Raw genomic sequence first — 19,252 nt, forward strand, 5'->3', positions numbered from 1 at the left:
AGATACAGGTGCTGGGTTTGAAAGCGGGATTCAGATGAAGAAGGAAAAGTGGTTCGTGCTGAGACTTAATGTGTGATTTTGAATTTCAGAGAGAGGAGATTAATTTCTCACATTTCCACAGATGGCACAATGGTGTATAAAGAAAACAATATGGTAGTCAAAGGTGTTAAAGTCCACTAAAAATAACCTGAATAAATTAAAAAGCAATAAGTTTTAGGTTTCTCCACTATTCAAATGTATTTAAATGGTAATAATCATTTTACTTCCAAACTGCAAAGAAAATCATAAGATACCTAACTGCAATTAACAACAATTATGTAAGTCAATCTTTAATCTAAATCCACAAAGAAGTGTTCAGCATAAATATCACATTCATGAAAGCAGATTATTAAACAGTGATTCTCAAATTGGGAGTAAGATGCTCAGGCTTATTTTGTTTTATTTTTTTTTTAATCATCATTAATATTAACTACAGCTGTCAGATACTTTTTAAAATTACTGATTAGTGATGACTGTTTTTTCAGGTTTTTTTTAACACCACAATTTAATATTTTGAAAGAAATGTATTAATGGTTTTGTTCCATAATGTATTATACAAAAATTCCCAGAATTTGAATTAGAAATAGCTATATTTCAGTGCTATTTTATGAAGAGTATTTATCTTTGGTTAAACACTATGTTTTCCAAAAATGGAACACAAAATGTCTACAAGTTTATATCCAGCATTTTGGAAAGAAACTCTTCAGTTTCAGAGATCTTTTACTGAGAATGTTAGACACTAGTGCTTCTTTTCTTTACTGTGGTGTACAAACTGTTGCACTTTAATAAGGCTCAGAGAAAGAGGCCAAGTACCTCAAAGAGAGAAAAGATATTGGTCTGAACATGACCAACAGCAAATAACCACGAAGCAACACTGATGTAAAACAAGCCAAAAAAAGTGGCTTCAGAGGGCAAGCCCTTCATTAAGGTTTGATGTGTGTGGGGTGGGTTTTCGACAGGCAGGTACGATTTATGAATAACTAAACAAGGACATCGAGAAGGAGCATAGGCCCAGTCTCCTCGGGACCAGCAAAGCTTTAAAAACAAACTCAGAATTAACCTCAGTGGACAGCCTACTGACCTTCAAAGATTGTATGTGTTTTGGAGAGTGAGTACTTTTTTTGGGAGGGGGGGTTGGAGGGTTGCATGTCTGCGTGTTTGTGTAAACAAAGTGAAGCTGTGTGGTGTAGGGGTAAGCTTTTACTCACAAAGTCCTTCTCCAGCTTCTCCATCTCCTGTTTGTAGCTCTTCAGGCGGCCGTTGTACATTCCTCTGCTCTGGACGGGAATCTCTCGCACTTCCAGGTCCATCTGCTCCAGCTAAGCACGTTAATAAGATTTGGTTATTTTAACAGGTCATTCGACCAATTTTTATTTATTTATTTTTATTTTTTACACATCATTTGCCTTGTTTTGAGATGCACCAACCTGTGATAGTTCGCAGAGAGCTTTCTAGTGTGACATGGACAGCATCATAGCTGTAATTGAGTAGCAACACCACAGGAATTAAATGAAGCAGCCATCTTCTAAATTTTGCCAGATGTCTGCAGTAAGGCCATTTCTTAAATACTGTCACGGAATAACTTCCCTTTCATTCACAAACAAACCACACTGGCAGATAATGAAGAGTCCACACTAGACTTTATACAAAAAGACAAGATAAAATTTTCTAGGAAGACAATGCAAATTCTTCCTGAAACATGCAAAGTTGATCAGTTCATTATTTCTGATTGTTGGAGAAAGTTCTCAAAACGGTGGAGAGTTGTGTCCTACTGCAGATGGTGGTGACATCAGGAGGTGCTGCTTCATTAAAGCCTCTGGTGTGGCTTCTTGTTGACAGCTATGACACGGATCCATGTCACATGAGAAAGCAAAACACACAAAGGGCCCAGCTGATATACAATGTCCAATCAACCTGACATGACGGAACAAGCACAGGAGCAATTTACATGTGCTGCACATCCTTGCTTTCAGCACCTGACATGGCACCTTCCTCCAGCAGTGGCGTGAAATGTGTCATGTGGTGTCAGTTAAAAGCGCATTATGAGGACGTGATCACACTGTTAGCACGGAGCAGCCTTCAGCCACATGAAGAGCGTCTCGTGTCACCACCGACATTACAGGTGTTGTTTATGCAGGGGGAATTTTTTTTCCAAATTCATTATTTAGAAAATGTGGAGAGTGGAAATTACTGATCAAAGACCTACCAACTCTCTGACTTCTTCAAGCTGTTTGTCGACATTTAGAACCAGCTGCGTCTTCTCCTCTGAAAGGGAGGAAGCAGAAAACATATTGATCAGTTGATGGAAGAGCTGCGCTTTATGACAAGAGCCCTACTCCCCCGCGCCAACGGGGAAAAAAAAATAACACACACAAGCCTGCATTTGAAGATATATTTACGCATTCACATCGCAGAGAGATCCGTATTTGATGTCTCCTATTTCTCCACGTGTAAACGTCTTTGTTAGTTTGTGGAGGAGCAAAGAGACAGCTCATGCCATCTCAAAGAGGAGGGAGATGTCAGTTCTACCAAACTCTACTTGTGTGCCACCCACTCAGAATGAGTAAAATGAGGTTGTTCTTCTTTTCAGCCACTGCCTCTGGCAGGATTCAGGCCACAGATGTACAAAACACAATATCAACACAAAGACCTCTATGTAATTACATTACTCTTCAAATCCATAACAATAATATATAACACGGTGTCCACGGAGGAATAAACATTGAAAATAAGCATGCATATATATGGACAGATTTAAACCTTTTTTATTGTAAAATGTATGAACTGATTTGCTAAATAATACAACTAGATACAATCTGAGAGAAAGAGTAAATAGCCAAAACATCACAATCATTTGTAATCAGACAAAAACTGGCATGAACCAGTATTAATGATCTGTATTATTTAAACATTGGAATGCCCCATTATCATGTTTACACTGCCTGTTATAGAAATTAGGAATAAAATATTTTATGTATTATAAAATAATAATATTGCTTCTTTTGTTGCCTTTTATTTATTCAGTATTATTTGTAATTTGTTTACTTTTGGATTGCATAGGAACATGAGTCCTAACACATAAAACGCTTTTAAAATATTTTAAATACTCTAGAAACATTCATAGATTTAATACATTTTTAGCAGCCTTATTTGCCCTGCTGTTTCTCAGGTGTTTATGAAAGTTCTTTTTTCCCATTGACAAACACAGAAAAACCACAAAGAGTCAAAGGCAAAACATCAATGGTTAACTTATCCAATATTTTATTACTGATGTCAAGTTGTTTTAAATATTCTTTTTTTTCAACTGTTCTTAATACTTGTTTTTAAAGGGGGTCAGGAGTGTTGGCAGGTATTGGCCATTTTCAGGCTGAAAACTTAAAACACAATCTGGCAACCATGATCACTAAAATGTATGATGATCAAAACAAAAGCAAAGTGTACAATAAGTTTAATCAAATCATGGTTTGTTAATGCACCTTTAATAATATCATCCTTCTTAATATTGAATGATGTGTACAAACCTATATGTCCAATTAATAATTATCATCATCATTTACAATAACAGAGAAGAGGAGCCATACTCTTAAGCATACAATATAACTAATCAATAAGCATCAATAAGCCTACCAGTGCTTTAAAACACAAAGCCCAAAGAACTAAACCATTAACCAGTATCAAAGCAAGGCCTGTCACTACACATGAGACAAAACTAACCCTTCTTTTGCTGGACATCAATCCATTTTTCAATCCTGGGTATAACCTCACAGCCCACACAGTAAACAGCCAGAGGCAATTCTTTGTAAGGTGAGCAAACAAAGGCTTTTCTATACAGGTCCAGCATAGGGCAAGTTGAAATATGCATGGCTCTATTGCAGCTGCGCTGGACACTAGCAACAGGCCAGGAGGTCCATGGACAGACCTCCACACAGCGTAAAGTTAGAAATTTCTCACCAACATACATCTTAGAATCTCTGCTGAATTTTTCATGACATGTGATTGACAGACATTTTTGTTCTGGGGTTACCTTTAAATAAAAAATGCACATTTAATTTTAATGGTACAAGAGCTCACATTCTTTTCAAATTCTCATTTAAAGCTCTGAATTCTGTGCTGTACGTAACAAAAACAAAACAGAACCACTCGTTCTCCGATTCTCTGATGAATGAAGCTACCTCGAACACAACTGGCCAAGGACATTTAATCTGTCCAGTTTCTTCTTTTATCTGTGTCTGTACATAACGTGGCATGGCAAGCTGCAATACCGGCAACAAAGAAAGACCTTTGCTGATGCCATTGTCAGCAGATCACAATGCAGCCTGCAAACAAATACAAGCACCTAGAGGGTGAAAGAGAAAAAAAAAAACTTTTTTATACACACAATGGAGATTTGAATTCTTAGAGCTGAAGTCTTCTGGCAAAAGCTGAAGAGGCCTGGCCATTGCTGATGAGCATTCTTGGCTTACACTTTGTTCATATTCACAAGGCTTATTTACACATTTACCAGCTGGTGGTGGGCTGCACAGAGTGCAAGCTGCCTTTTCTGCCAAGCTCTGAAGGAGCAATTCAAGACTTAACAACACAACACGTGGCATGTTTGCATTCTATGGAATGCACAGAAGAAATAATGAGAAAGAACACAAGCTAATGGCAAACAAGAGTTTTTGCACCAAATGGAGCACAGTCTAGCAACACTCCATAGCAAATTATGCAAATCAGATACAGGTAAAGGATCAGAATCTGGGCTGTTTTTGTGTGGTTTAGGCAACAGGAGACAAACCCAGATTTTAGTATTATATATTAACATTAAAATTATCTTTAAATCTAATTTTGGTGACGTATACACAAGTCAACATAGGAATTGCTAACATCATTAAAAATGACATTAATTAACATTATGTCCACGTTAGTAATAATAATAATAATAATAATTTTATAATAAAAGAACAGTGGACATACTTGTGTCTCTGCACTAGGGCTGCAACTAATGATTATTTTGATAATCGATTAATCTGTCGATTATTTTTTCGATTAATTGATTATTAATCGGATAAAAAGGAAGACAAGCCAAATTTGGTTTCCTGTCTGTTACTAGCATATTCAGGACACCATGAGTGAGAACAGCTGCTTGCTTTGGGGTGCAGATCTTCAAAACATAGTCAGCAATGCTGGGCTGTTTTTATCTGAGGTGAGAGAGAAAGTGTAGATATGAACATACATCTTTTTTAAGTTAATAATTATTGATCTAAAATGCAGACAACAATGCAGGCAAATTGAAATTACATAAATGGATATTGGGTGATGCTGCCATGTGCTGAGAATAAAAGGGAAATTCATCTAACACATATGATCAGATATTGTTAGGATATTTAAGATTTTAGAGAACTAATGTTGTAATTGTATAAGGAACACACAACCTACCATTATAAAAATTAGTGTTTACATGAAGAATTAACCAACCGTTACGTTAATTTTATTTTGTCAATATTTAACACAGTGTATGTAATGTAATATACACTTCTAATGTAATATACACTTGGCTGTGATACTCAAACACTAACACGCAATGCCAGTCAGAAAATACCTTGAAAAGGCTTTAAATATATTATTTTAAAAAATGTTTGGATTTTTTTTTTAACTCTGAATATAACTGCCGCCACATTTAAGGTGGAACGGAAAACTCGCTAAATACAACAGTGATATAAATTTACTAAAAATGAGACATCTTGTTTAACTACTCTAGCAGGCTCTAGTGATACTGAGTGACAGAAAAAAATAGAACTTGTCGCTAACGTTAGCTTGACTAAAACTACGGCCTGTTTTGGAACTGCTGGTCGAGCTGACACATTTAAGGTGGAAGAGAAAACTCGGGGGGATGTTAAGGCTTGTTCGCTAAACGCGAGTGTAATATCAATGTACTAAGAAAAACAAATGTTGTTTAACTACTCTAGCAGGCTCCAGTAACATTAAGTGAAAGAAAAAGTAGAAATAACTTACTACACTTAATCTCTTTCACACACAGCTCCAACAGGCTTCATTTTCAGACGCTCATGCAGTGATGTGATGTTGTGCTGCCGTGCCATGCGAGATCAGCTGTGCACATTTTGCACCTAACGCTGTTCCTTGAAGGCGTTAATGTAAAGTGTTCCCATACGTTTGATGACTTGGGTCGTACATTTTTCTCTCTGCTTGTGCTAACATTATCCTCTGCTGTGACCGCCTCCGCCATTTTTCGAAACCTTCTTCCAGAGTTCGTCACGTGTAGCAACTGTACCTATGTGTATAATAACTTAGACCCAACTAATCGATTATTAATTAGTTGCAAACTATTTTAACACTCGATTTTAATCGATTTAATCGATTAGTTGTTGCAGCCCTACTCTGCACAATATATTTTATATTACATACACTATTAATATACACCATATTGCCCAAAAAATCTGTAGACTCCCTCACATTCAAAACATCTCTATGAAAATATGGTTATCCAACTGTCATCTCTGGCTCAGAATACTTGGGGACATTTCTGCATAGAATCGACGCATGGCTTTCTCTTGTGTAACAGATTTTCAGGTTGCAATTCCTGATACAGCAGTGAACTGTGTTAAGTGATAACAGTTTTTTAAAATTCTTCATAGCCCACATGGCTGGATTTGTCACAATAGTATGAAGTTTGGTCTGAGGGACATATATATTCAACAGTACTTTCCAGTATTGCCCTAAAAGGACTGAGATTTCTTTGGATTTTCTGAATCTTTTCTAGACAGTATGTACAGGATGCAGCGAAAGACTTTTTTGGTTTGAAAGTGTTCTTATATATATATATATAGTTACACTTATATAGCGCCTTTCTAGATACCCAAGGACGCTTTACAATCTACACTGCGCAGAACGCTCAATTCACACACACACACTGGCGAGAAGCAGCAGCCAAACGCGCACAGCGTACTCTCGACCAGAAACGACCATCCACCTGGAGGACTGCATCGGGCACTAGGATTTCACCCAGGACAGAGCGCCAATCCATATCTGGGCTCACACATATTCACACCCTCATTGACTTACACACCAGGACAGTTATTACAGAAGCCAATTCACCTACCCTCCATGTTTTTAGACTGTTTGACAAGTCTCTGATGACATTTGGCACCAAGGGATGAGACAAGACCCCTCCTTGCTTGCAAAGTCTCTGCATTTTTTGGATGCTCGTTTTATATCATCATGATACCTTGCCAGTTACCACAAATAAGTTCATCTTGAATAATCGATATTTTTTTCACTGTCAGCATACAAATATGGATAGCAAAAAGTGAAATATTTATAATTGCAGTAAAGCACTTAAGCTAAATTTCTGGGGGAAAAAATTATATCAGTCTCAACTGACAAATATGAGAGCTCCTCCAATCTGTCAGTGAACACAAGGCTTTAAACTGACTCATGAATTATTCTCCGACTATAAGCTCATCTGTTCTGACTGTCAGCCAAAGCCTCTGAGAAGCTTAGAAACAAATGGTTTAGTATCAGATGATTCAAGAAATGCCCTTTTATTTTTTAATTTCTGAACACAGTTGATTCAGGGCTCTAGACTAACTTTTTGCACTGGTTTCACTGGTGCACACAAAAGTTAGTTGCACCCATATTTTCATCTGCATCACATTTAAAACAGCAGTTTTACAAGGGGACATCGCACCTGAACTCTGAGCCAAAATTTTGACAGTTGCACCTGACTATCCACTAGTACTCTACCTTCATTTTTGCCGTAAGAATAAACAGCCAGCTATACAGAACAAAATGAGGTGTAAACAAACACTATTTATTCAAAAAACAATATATAAAAAAAGGTTAAACAAAATTAACTTTGTGATCTGCCCTCAAGCATCCAAGTCAGCATGTGTCTGACTCTGTATCAGCTCCAGTCCCTAAGATGGAACAGAATAAAAAGAAGCAAACGTAGCTGTTTATACTCCAGCTTGCAGCTTTGTGTCAACTTAAATGATGCTGTAGTTTTGTCCAGGAACCTGTAACTGCTTCACTGTTTAAGGTGTAATGAAAACGTCAAATATGCCAGTGTTAGTGCGATTGTGTGAATATAACCACATCATTTAAGTTGGAAATGAAATTTTGAAGAACTCAACTTTGCACTTGGAAAAAATATGTCATTTTTAAATGTGGGATACAATGGTAATCAACTTTTAAACTGTCCTGGTGTGTTTGGGAACATTTGAATGTCTACTAGACAGTATAAAACGTCGGTATATGTTAAATTTTCACTTTTCTGCTTGGAAGTTTGCTTCTTTGTCGGTACTGTAATGCCACGAGGCATTTAAGGTCGTGCAGAGTAGCTGCGCAGTGCACGCCACCTGTAAATATATTCCAGCGCATGTTTGTAAACTAGTATTTATTATCAGTCCAAACTATATACTGCTTAAAAATATATAGGGAACATTTAAACAACACAATGTAACTCCAAGTCAATTGCACTTCTGTGAAATCAACTTGTCCAGTTATGAAACAATACTGAAACACTGATTGTGAATCTATTTCACCTGCTGTTATTGCAATTGGAACAAACAACAGGTAGAAATGGGAGGCAATTAGCAAGAGAACCCCTATAAAGGAGTGGTTCTGCAGGTGGTGACCACCTTTCTGGCTGATGTTTTGATTTTGTCAGTTTCAACCAAAGAGGTAGCATGAGCACTGATAATTTTTATGTTATTTTGTTCTCAATGCATTCAACTATGTAATGAATAAAGATTTAACTGGAATATTTCATTCATTGAGATCTAGGATGCGTTATTTTAGTGTTCCCTTTATTTTATAAGCAGTGTATTTACATTGGTCAAACTAACTTAATCATTCTTGAACTTCAACACATCATGAACTGTTTTTCCCCCCAATAATATGTTCATAATTATTACTTTAGTCTATCATATGGTACACACATTAAAAATGCACACCAAAGATGTTTCTTTTAGTATAAACAATTCAAAAGCAATACATCTTAAAATATATATTCTCTAGAAAAACTGAGGCTGACTTCCCAATGATGCAACATAAAATAATCCTTATACCAATCAGAATGGAAACATATATGATTTCATTAAAAGACTTGCAGTTCTGCCTTAAATTCACACTTTAGTCAAAATTTAGTTTTAACTTTTAAAAGTATTAACAGAAATAAGATTTAATCCATGACATATATATTGTTATGTTATTCCTGAATAAGGTTGTTTTTTCTCTTAATATAAGTATGCTTTGTCTTATTGTTGTCTTATCCTTTTAGAGCTATTGTAATCAGCATTGATGTTGTATATTCATATTTTGCTTGCACCTAAATACTACTGTACACTGATATGTATAGGAATGAATTGCACCACAAGTCCAGTCTCCTTGAATTGGTACAACTAAAAAAACTTTCAAAACCAAACAGTGGAAAATAAGAGCTTTTAGCCACCTCAGTGTTAGATGTAAGTTATACCCTGTCTCCTAAAGCCTGGTTTAAGGTTTCTCTTACATCTCTAACAGTGTGGTAGTTAAAGCGGCAGTTCCTGTGTCCTGTGTGGACCTCTGAGAGCCCGTACCAGTTTCAAGCTCAGTCACATTAACACTACGTCTGTAACTGCCACACTCTCATTAACATTAAATGTGTTAATAGAACACTGATAGTAACACTAACCCTGTCACTAGTTCTCTCATATTAAAACTAACACTGTCACTAGTTCACTCAAATTAACACTAACCCTGTCACTAGTTCACTCACATAACACTAACCCTGTCACTAGTTCACTCACATAACACTAACCCTGTCACTAGTTCACTCACATAATCACCAACACTGTCACTAGTTCACTCACATAACACTAACCCTGTCACTAGTTCACTCACATAATCACCAACACTGTCACTAGTTCACTCACATTAACAGTCACTAGTTCACTCACATTAACACTAACCCTGTCACTAGTTCTCTCACATAACATTAACCCTGTCACTGTCACTAGTTCACTCACATTAACACTAACACTGTCACTAGTTTACTCACATTAACACTAACACTGTCACTAGTTTACTCACATTAACACTAACTAGTTCACTCACATTAAAAATAACAGTCACTAGTTCACTCACATTAACACTAACACTGTCACTAGTTCACTCACATTAACACTAACACTGTCACTAGTTTACTCACATTAACACTAACTAGTTCACTCACATTAAAAATAACAGTCACTAGTTCACTCACATTAACACTAACACTGTCACTAGTTTACACACATTAACACTAACACTGTGACTAGTTCACTTACATTAACACTAACACTGTGACTAGTTTACTGACATTAACACTAACACTGTGACTAATTTACTCACATTAACACTAACACTGTGACTAATTTACTCACATTAACACTAACACTGTCACTAGTTTACTCACATTAACACTAACTCTGTGACTAGTTCACTCAGATTAAAACTAACAGTCACTAGTTCACTCACATTAACACTAACACTGTCACTAGTTTACACACATTAACACTAACACTGTGACTAGTTCACTCACATTAACACTAACACTGTGACTAGTTCACTCACATTAACACTAACACTGTGACTAGTTCACTCACATTAACACTAACACTGTGACTAATTTACTCACATTAACACTAACACTGTCACTAGTTTACTCACATTAACACTAACTCTGTGACTAGTTCACTCAGATTAAAACTAACAGTCACTAGTTTACTCACATTAACAGTCACTAGTTCACTCACATTAACACTAACACTGTCACTAGTTTACACACATTAACACTAACACTGTGACTAGTTCACTCACATTAACACTAACACTAGTTTACTCACATTAACACTAACACTGTGACTAGTTCACTCACATTAAAACTAACACAGTCACTAGTTCACTCATATTTACACTAACACAGTCACTAGTTCACTCACATTAACACTAACACTGTGACTAGTTCACTCACATTAACACTAACACTGTGACTAGTTCACTCACATTAACACTAACACTGTGACTAGTTCACTCACGTTAACACAAACACTGTTACTAGTTCAATCAAACATTAATACTGCCACTACTTCACTCATATTAACACTAAACTTTCCACTGGTTCACACGTACAGCAACTAGTAGCTAGTTCAGTCAGATTAACAGTAACCCGGTTGCTTAATCGCTCAAACACACATTTGTTCAATTACAATTACACTAATAACACTGTCACTAGTTCACCCTGTCAATAGTTCACTCGCATTAACACTGTCACTAGTTCATTCGCATTAACACTAACCCTACAACTAGTTCACTCATTAACACTGTTACTAGATAAATAATTTTCTCCACTCACCGCCGCCGAGTTTGGGTATTCTGCCGATTTTGTTGGTGATGTCAGCGGTCAGGGTGCTGAACTCCTGCTCGTAGGTCTCGAAGTCAGAGGACATGTTTGTAAACGGTGAGTTTTAATCGTCTAAAACAGAGACTCTCACTGCATCAGATGTTATTATTGACGTCGCCGTCACTTCCTTGCGGTGTTCCACCGATTCCGTGTCGCTGAAAACAACGCGCCACTACATTATTGGTTCTGGCTCAAAGCTACAACAGTTTTTACAGATACAACACTTAATTTACACAAACACTTTGGACAAGGTGCACTAAAATGAGCACCTACTGAATGCTTACTCTTCTATTATATTCGTGACATGTTTTCAATAAGCGTTAAATAGAAACAAGTAACGCAGCGCTATATGTGAGCAGTAAAACCTGGATTCGACTGGTAAAGAATCGATTCTCCGAGTCCAAGACATTAAGAATGGAAAGTGGACTCGGAAGCTGGTTTCAATTTTTACAGTGAGAATAAATAAGAAGCATTATAACGGGTTTGTAATGTTTTAAACAATTTTGTTCATTGTTGTAAATTAGAGCAAATACCTTCAAAACAACAAATTGTTACAGTGTATAAATATAAACCGTAACATTATGCTTTTACAATGTTGAGCGCATATTCATCTACACTAGTAATCCTTTGAGCTTTTACTTCTCTATCAGTCAGCATTATACATGTCAGTTTTTATCAGTTGTTGATATTTATCAAACAGAATAGGTCAACTTTCATTGCTTAGTCCAATCGTGATTACTTTAGCCCCTTTTATTGCCAGATGTCTTGCCAGTGCTTTTGGCTTGTTGAACTGGTGGTAGTTGTGAGAAATCGACACTGAGAATCATTTGCCGTACTTTAGAATCTGAATCGGAGTCGACTCTAACGTTCCAAGATTTGAACAATTCTAGTGAGGGGAGAAGAAGAAAACAGGAGGGAAGGAGGTGGGTAGAAGGAAAATCTCATTATTGCGGTTGTTGAACTGTACAGACTGCTGTATATAAACCATATACACATTTATTCGTTCTCTGGGATATGTGATGTGTATTACCGTATGCGTTGTGTGTTTAACGGACGGAATGATGTAGTTTGTGAGTGACCCCTTCTATAGGGCAGTAGTGTTTTAGCTTAGTAGCTTAGCTTCATTGCTAAACCCGCTATATTTGTATTTGTAGCTACCTAGGAAAAACCAAATGTCACCACTGTGTTTTAAAGAAGGCTTAGAATTGTTATACGTTATGCTCTATGTTAATTGAGAAAAAGTAGCTGTCCGCTATGTTTAACTGTCACAAGATCAGGATAAGTACATGAAGCAGTTTTAATAGAGCATGACAGAAGTCAGCTGATCAGGGGCTGGAATTAGTGTCAAAGATGATCATATTAAAAAATGAATAACAAGCAGTTAGTCAGTAAAATGGGCGAGGCTATTATAAAGGTTATGGATCTTATATAGAACACACGTTATTAACCCAGCTTAAAATTTCAATGTCATGCCACAGGCACAGTGCTGCACTAAATGTTATATGCAAAAAAAAAAAAAAATGAACAATTGAAAACATGCTATTCATACATAATAACTTTTAAAGTTGTTTTAAGGGTGTTTAAGGCATTAAATACAATGAATATATAGATATTACCACCTCTCATGCACCAACTCTGTAAATGTTTGAGTGCACGTTTCTCCACAGTACTGCATTTCACATCTCCCTGTTTCTGATCAAATCTGCCTTTGCACTTTTCTTTTTATTACTATTTAATTGTTTTATTCTCCACGATTATCTTTTAGATGGATAACTTACTTCCACCTGGAGAATAGACCTACCAGCCGTGTGACCAGAGAGAAATAATGCCACACACGAGGAGAGCCAGTGAATCAACATGGACAGCTCCTGTGACTCATGACACAGCTGATCGCTGGATGTTCCGAAGAAGACAGAAAATACATCTCTTGTCGTCCCCATGTTTATTTCATTCAGTTAGAGAGAGACTGAACTTCTAACTACGTTTAATCCGTCACAAAAAAGGAACTTGACATTTCTACGAAATTAAGGAAACGCACACAGTACACAATGAATATTCTCTCTGCCATTATTGTATTTGAAAACCTCCATGAGGTTCGACGACTCTGTCACTGGGGTCCAATCATTGCACTTACTGTTATTGCTGTGTGCTCTTCCATGGCCATATTGGACTCCATTATCTGGTACTGGCCTCTGGATACCACAGGCGGCAGCATTAACTTTATAATGCTCATTAACTGGACAGTTCTTATTCTCTACAACTACTTCAACGCCATGTTTGTGGGTCCTGGATATATTCCTTTAAACTGGAAACCGGTATATTTTAGTGTTTTATGAAAATGGGAATTTTTGGGATAGCACTGAATCCCCTGTTCTTTTCTAAACCACTATAAATACTTAACCGTATAGTGTAATATAGTTGCATGTCGCTTATGTGGTGTGTTCTCTCTAACAGGAAAATCAACAAGACACAATGTACTTACAGTTCTGTAGAGTTTGTCAAGGTTATAAAGCTCCAAGGTCTCACCACTGCAGAAAGTGTAACAGGTAGCATTTCCTTCTATGTTGTTTTAGTACTAACTGTACTTACAGCATCCAAGATTAACTAAATCATACTTTGTGTTTGCACTTTAAGAACCACAACGGATGGTGCTTGCCTTAATGCATTTTGCGATACATAAACTGTCCATCGTCCTCTTCTTCAGGTGCGTAATGAAAATGGATCACCACTGCCCCTGGATCAACAACTGCTGTGGACATCTTAATCATGCCTACTTCACTACTTTTCTCCTACTAGCTCCATTGGGATGCATACATGCTGCTTTCATCTTCATCATGACAATGTATACCCAGTTGTATGATCGGGTCAGTTATTTTTTTTTGCTCAATATCTAAGTTATTATGTCCATGACTTTATTCATGAACAAGTATTTTTATTGTCTTTATATGTGTAATGTTCAACACTCACTTCAACTCCCAAAAAAAACTACTAGCAAATGATTACAGAAGTATTTATTTTTAAAAGGGACTGTTAAAGGCTAAGCACCACTTAATGGACCTCCATGAATATTTCACATTATTTTAGTTACTGACATATATAGGTATGAATGAAATGAAATGAAATGAAAATAGCATGCTTAATTTTCTTTAAAACTGACAATTTTATTAAATTGACGGAAAAACCCGAGCTCGCTACGGAAATTATTGAACGCAACCGTGACGTCACTGGTGAAAAACAGCTAAGTAACCAACATTATTCATGACAATAGCCTAGCAATAAGCTAAACTTAAATTTAGAGGTACCTTTATTCTTGTAAATGTGATCGAAGTCGAACTCGAATTCATCCGACACTATAAACCTCCGTAATGCAGCCTAGTATAATCTGAGCCACCAAGTTTAGCAAGTCAAGCTAACGTTAACTAACACCAACTAAAACAGGCGAAGTAAGTGTACTTACCATGTTTACCTCCATGTTACAGAGGCTCTTGAACACCTTTCGTTGGTTTCCTTACATGCCCATATTGTTGAAAAAGCACCAGTGAAATGAGCATTACAGATAACCGATAACGGTCCTTTCCAAAGTGCCCTTTTAAAGTTGACAAATTTAGTAAATTTTCTGGATATTTTGGGATCTTTGGGTCATTTGTGCACAGATGTCCCACTGTACATTGAATTTTTGCAGCCAAAAACAACACACCTTTTCATCATTTTGCATTAAATTAAGTGCAACTTCTAGAGTTGTTGTCCACCATCTACGTCACAGGCAAGACGCCTATTAGAGTTTCCGAACACCGTTGGGGGGGGGACCAACGGTCTTTTAATCCTTATTCCTTGAATTAGTAAGAAATAACATGTTTTCTGACGATCAATAAACACAAGTTAGGAACTCAATTTCCACGGTATTTATTTGTTTGACACTTTCATAGAGCTAGTGCTCAGCCTTTAAAGAAATGTTCTGATTAAAAAAAAATCAAATCTAACAATATTATAGTTAACCCAGATGTTATTTATCATTCAAACATGAATAAGGCTAACATTTGTAACAAACACTACAAATCAATAATCACACAAAACGTTCCTGTAAAAAATATCGGAAATATCTTTCCTTAATACCTAAACCACGTCCACGTTCAGTATGACTTACTTGAGACTGTAACATTGAAAGGAACATTATTGTAGGGCTAAACATATCATCATTATTATAGGCAGGCGTTTTGCCAGTCCAGCTGCCCTTTACATATGCATCATTGACGTGGCCTATATGGATGGTAGATTAAATATGATTTTTTTTTATATTTCTTAATTAGAAATGGTAAAAAACGCGTTTGAAATCTGTCGCATCCGTAGGTTTATGGGACTTTGGCAAACAATATTTTAATATAATTGTATAGATATACATAGGTACACCTTCAGGTTTAAAATAAATGTGTTTTGCTCTCTGTCTCTGCTGCAGATCTCTTTTGGTTGGAGCTCAGTGAAAATTGATATGAGTGCTGCTCGACGTATGCAACATCCCATAATGCCATTCAGTGTGGCATCTTTTGCAGCCACCCTCTTTGCCTTGGGACTGGCCCTTGGCACGACTGTTGCTGTGGGCATGCTGTTTTTTATACAGGTAAAGCATTTACGTTCTCTGTTCTTCATAGGGGTCTCAAAGAATAAAATAGGCCATATACTCAGGAAACTGGCAGTCTCCTCCTCCTGTGCATCAGCTAATCAAGAGACATAAGTATTCTTCTCTTCCAAGTGTTTGGACAAGCTTAACCTAATAAAGGGGGGACAGCAGAAAACGAAACAGGCTAAAAAGAAAACGCCTACAGTTAGTGAACATGTGCCACATGGTTAGATGAATACTGTTTTGATTTGTTCATATATTGCACTTGTTGTAAGAGTTTGCTCAATGTATTGCCCTTACTTTCAGATTAAAGTGATAATGCGCAACAAAACCTCAATTGAAGTATGGATTGAGGAAAAGGTGAGTTTTTTCTTGTTCAGCACGTACACTAAATCTCCAGATGTTTGTGGACACCCCTTAGCCACATTAAGTTGCATCTCTTCATTAAGTGTGCATACCGCTTGTATAATTTATATAGAGTGCACTTGTATAGTAATGACACTTTGAATTCTTAGCATTAAGATTTCCCTGCAGCTACAGGTGTTGTTGCTGTTTTGGTAAAACTTTACAGCCAACATTACAGAATCAAAAGCTTTATAGATACAAATGCATAACACTATAGTCAATCAACAAAAAAGCAGTGCATAATTTGCTGAATAATGTTTTGCCTTAGCCTTGCTGTTTTCACAACCTAAGTGCCTGCTTTTTCCGACCCCCCTCCCAGGCCAAAGACAGAATCCAGTACTACCAAACTGGAGAAGAGTTCATCTTTCCCTATGACCTGGGCAGTCGCTGGGAGAATTTTAAGCAGGTGTTTACCTGGTCCGGGACCCCAGAGGGAGAGGGCATTGAGTGGCCTGTTAATGAGAAGTGCCACCAGCATACTTTGACTGTATGTGTTCATGTTCCACATCACATGACAGACACAGCTTACATTAAACACTCATTGTGTATTCAAGTCAAATAAGTGTGTTGTATTTGTATTATGTTTTTCAGATTGAGCAACTCAAGCAAAAAGCAGACAAGCGAGTGAGAAGTGTGAGTAGATGTCATGATGCCTGTTGGGCACAAGAGGGCAGCATTTGGCATAAAATCATGAGAAACCCTGATTCTTGTCTTTCACAGGTTCAGTACAGAGTTGTGGAGGATTATAACGGGGCCTGTTGTCCACTGAGGAAGGGGTTTAACACATTCCTTAGGACACCCTGCACAGAGGAACCCAGGATCCAACTCTGTAAAGGGGATACTATCTTTGCAACAAGAGGAACAAAGTGAGTTGCTGTCTTCTAGTGTTTGATTAAATTATTTAAGAAATAATGATGTTTGTATGCTATTGGGTTTGTGTGTGTGATTTAATCTACAGATGGTGGATGTATGGGGATAAAGTTTTGAATGAGGATCAGACAAAAGGTAAAAGGCCTGTGTCACAATGAATATATTAAATGAGAAATTCTAATTTTTTACATTATTTAATCATAATTAAAACCTTATCAGGTACCTGTTATAAAATAATAGGCATTTATTATTTCTCTAAAACAGCATATATCGAATGGAAATGCTCTGACTGTCTGCATCCTAAAGATTTAAATATGTGGAAATGTATTCTCCTTTAAAGACAAAGAATGTTGAACTGTTTTCACTATTTTCTCTGCTCTTTTAGCTGGGGATCGTGTTAGGGGATGGTTTCCACGACGATGCGTGGAAAAGTGCCTCTATGACTCGGCAAATAACACATCATCAAGTGAAGAAAAGAAAGAGAAATGAAGTAGTAATTTAATTGTCTGTGCTGCTCAGCTTGTATATGAAAGTATGTCTGTGGTCTGATTCTACTGACTGGGAGCCTTGTACATCTGTTCATTGCTGATGCCTGAGATACTCATGTTACAGGAAGTAGAAATACCAATATTGATCATTCCATCATTGCCTGCTTTGTGACGCTTTTTCGGAAGCGTTTTAAGAGCAGTCCTAGTCTGCACTACCAGATGATAAAGCAAATAACTCTTCAAACCAGCAATTTTCACTTCGAGTGAACTTGTGTACCTCTGTAACATCTCCAAAGACAAGCTGATAAATGAATGGTGGTAGTGAGGGACACGATCATTTTCAATGAAGCGGTGATATGGGGCAGATAAGGTTTTCTTTTTAGAAGTTTTAAGTGAAAGTTTACTTGAATTTGTGGTTTCCTCTTTCTCCTTTTTTTTTTTCTATTTTCTCTTTTTAATGTCCACACTGTTTATGCAATGCCTTTGCCAGCTGTAACAAGTTATTAGTCTTGCAATTTCTCTGTATTCTTTGTACAGTAAAATACTTTAATTTTATTTTTGATTATTTTTGTAAAACTGATGTCAACCTCACAATACCAATTTCAAAGAGAAGTAAACAATTCTGCTCTGTAAAATGACTAAATTTTTGTCTTTTTTATTATATAAAACAGCAAAGAAAACCATTTAATAATTTACAAAACCCATTTCTAAAAGATTGGGACTCTGTACGAAAAAATACAGAATTATATTACATCCAAATACTTCAAACAAAGGCAATATTTCACGTGTTCCCACTGAGAAATTCTGCTGGATTTTGAAAATTATATGGTGAATTTTATGCCAGCAACACGTTCCAATATATTTGGGACAAGGTAACTAAAGTGGTGAAGTTGTAGAATTGCCAAAATCATTTGAAAATATATAGTATATAATTTATAATAAATAAAAATTTTACTTGGCAACAGGTCAGCAACATGACTGGGTTTAATAAGCGCATCGCTTAGAGGCTGAGTCTTTCAGAAGTAAAGATCAGGAGGGGTTTACCAATCAGAAAACTGAGTAAATAATTCAACAATACAACAATAAAGTTCCTCAACTTAAAATGGTAAAGAACCTGGGGATTTCGTCATATACAGTACATAACTTTTAAAGACTGAGAATCCAGAGAAAGCTCTACACAAGGAACAAACTCCATAACCAATGTTGGCTGACTATTGGCCCTAAGTTGGCAATGATTAAAAAACAGACTGGTTTCTGTAGTGTAAATCACTGTAAGTGCACAGAACACTTCTGTGAACACAGTTCATCACGGTGCATCCATAAATGCAAAGAAGAAATTGTATTTAAACAGGATCCTGAAGTGCTGCTGACATCTCTGGTTCTAAGTTCATTTAAAATAGACTGAGGCTAAGT

The 19,252-nt window shown here is 36.7% G+C and overlaps 2 protein-coding genes across 8 annotated transcripts in view; one reads left to right on the forward strand and one right to left on the reverse strand.

Moving 5' to 3' along the window:
- vti1a (vesicle transport through interaction with t-SNAREs 1A) overlaps window positions 1-11,747 on the reverse strand; it is a 145,712-nt gene extending 133,965 nt beyond the window's left edge. For all 4 annotated transcript variants that reach the window (XM_066664581.1, XM_066664583.1, XM_066664580.1 and 1 more), the window contains exons 1-3: window positions 11,414-11,747; window positions 2,246-2,304; window positions 1,248-1,358 (exon numbers count right to left, since the gene is read on the reverse strand). In XM_066664581.1, the coding sequence (XP_066520678.1) occupies window positions 1,248-1,358; window positions 2,246-2,304; window positions 11,414-11,507 (264 nt within the window). In that variant the 5' untranslated portion in view covers window positions 11,508-11,747. The remainder of the gene's footprint in view (window positions 1-1,247; window positions 1,359-2,245; window positions 2,305-11,413) is intronic.
- A 79-nt stretch (window positions 11,748-11,826) lies between these two features.
- On the forward strand, window positions 11,827-18,445 carry zdhhc6 (zinc finger DHHC-type palmitoyltransferase 6). Of its 4 annotated transcripts, XM_066664575.1 has the most exons (12): window positions 11,883-11,942; window positions 12,303-12,384; window positions 13,227-13,776; window positions 13,916-14,007; window positions 14,166-14,325; window positions 15,915-16,076; window positions 16,383-16,436; window positions 16,801-16,968; window positions 17,073-17,114; window positions 17,202-17,347; window positions 17,440-17,486; window positions 17,737-18,445. In XM_066664575.1, the coding sequence occupies exons 3-12, from the start codon at window positions 13,510-13,512 to the stop codon at window positions 17,838-17,840; spliced, it is 1,242 nt and encodes a 413-aa protein (XP_066520672.1). In that variant the 5' UTR covers window positions 11,883-11,942; window positions 12,303-12,384; window positions 13,227-13,509; the 3' UTR covers window positions 17,841-18,445. The 4 variants fall into 4 exon arrangements, with proteins under 4 accessions (XP_066520674.1, XP_066520672.1, XP_066520673.1 ...); XM_066664577.1 differs by lacking the exon at window positions 12,303-12,384 and having other exon boundaries at window positions 11,827-11,942; XM_066664576.1 differs by lacking the exon at window positions 11,883-11,942 and having other exon boundaries at window positions 12,295-12,384.
- Window positions 18,446-19,252: the final 807 nt, after the last annotated feature.

This window comes from Hoplias malabaricus, chromosome 3 (genome assembly GCF_029633855.1).
Source record: "Hoplias malabaricus isolate fHopMal1 chromosome 3, fHopMal1.hap1, whole genome shotgun sequence".
Taxonomy (NCBI): Eukaryota; Metazoa; Chordata; class Actinopteri; order Characiformes; family Erythrinidae; genus Hoplias; species Hoplias malabaricus.

Bases quoted from the DNA above. Each gene is read 5' to 3' on its own strand.
- zdhhc6 (XM_066664577.1), top strand. From the start codon at position 13,510: ATGAATATTCTCTCTGCCATTATTGTATTTGAAAACCTCCATGAGGTT. The intron at 13,777-13,915 runs GTATATTTTAGT...TCTCTCTAACAG, and splicing joins TTCCTTTAAACTGGAAACCG to GAAAATCAACAAGACACAAT. The intron at 17,115-17,201 runs GTGAGTAGATGT...TGTCTTTCACAG, and splicing joins CAGACAAGCGAGTGAGAAGT to GTTCAGTACAGAGTTGTGGA.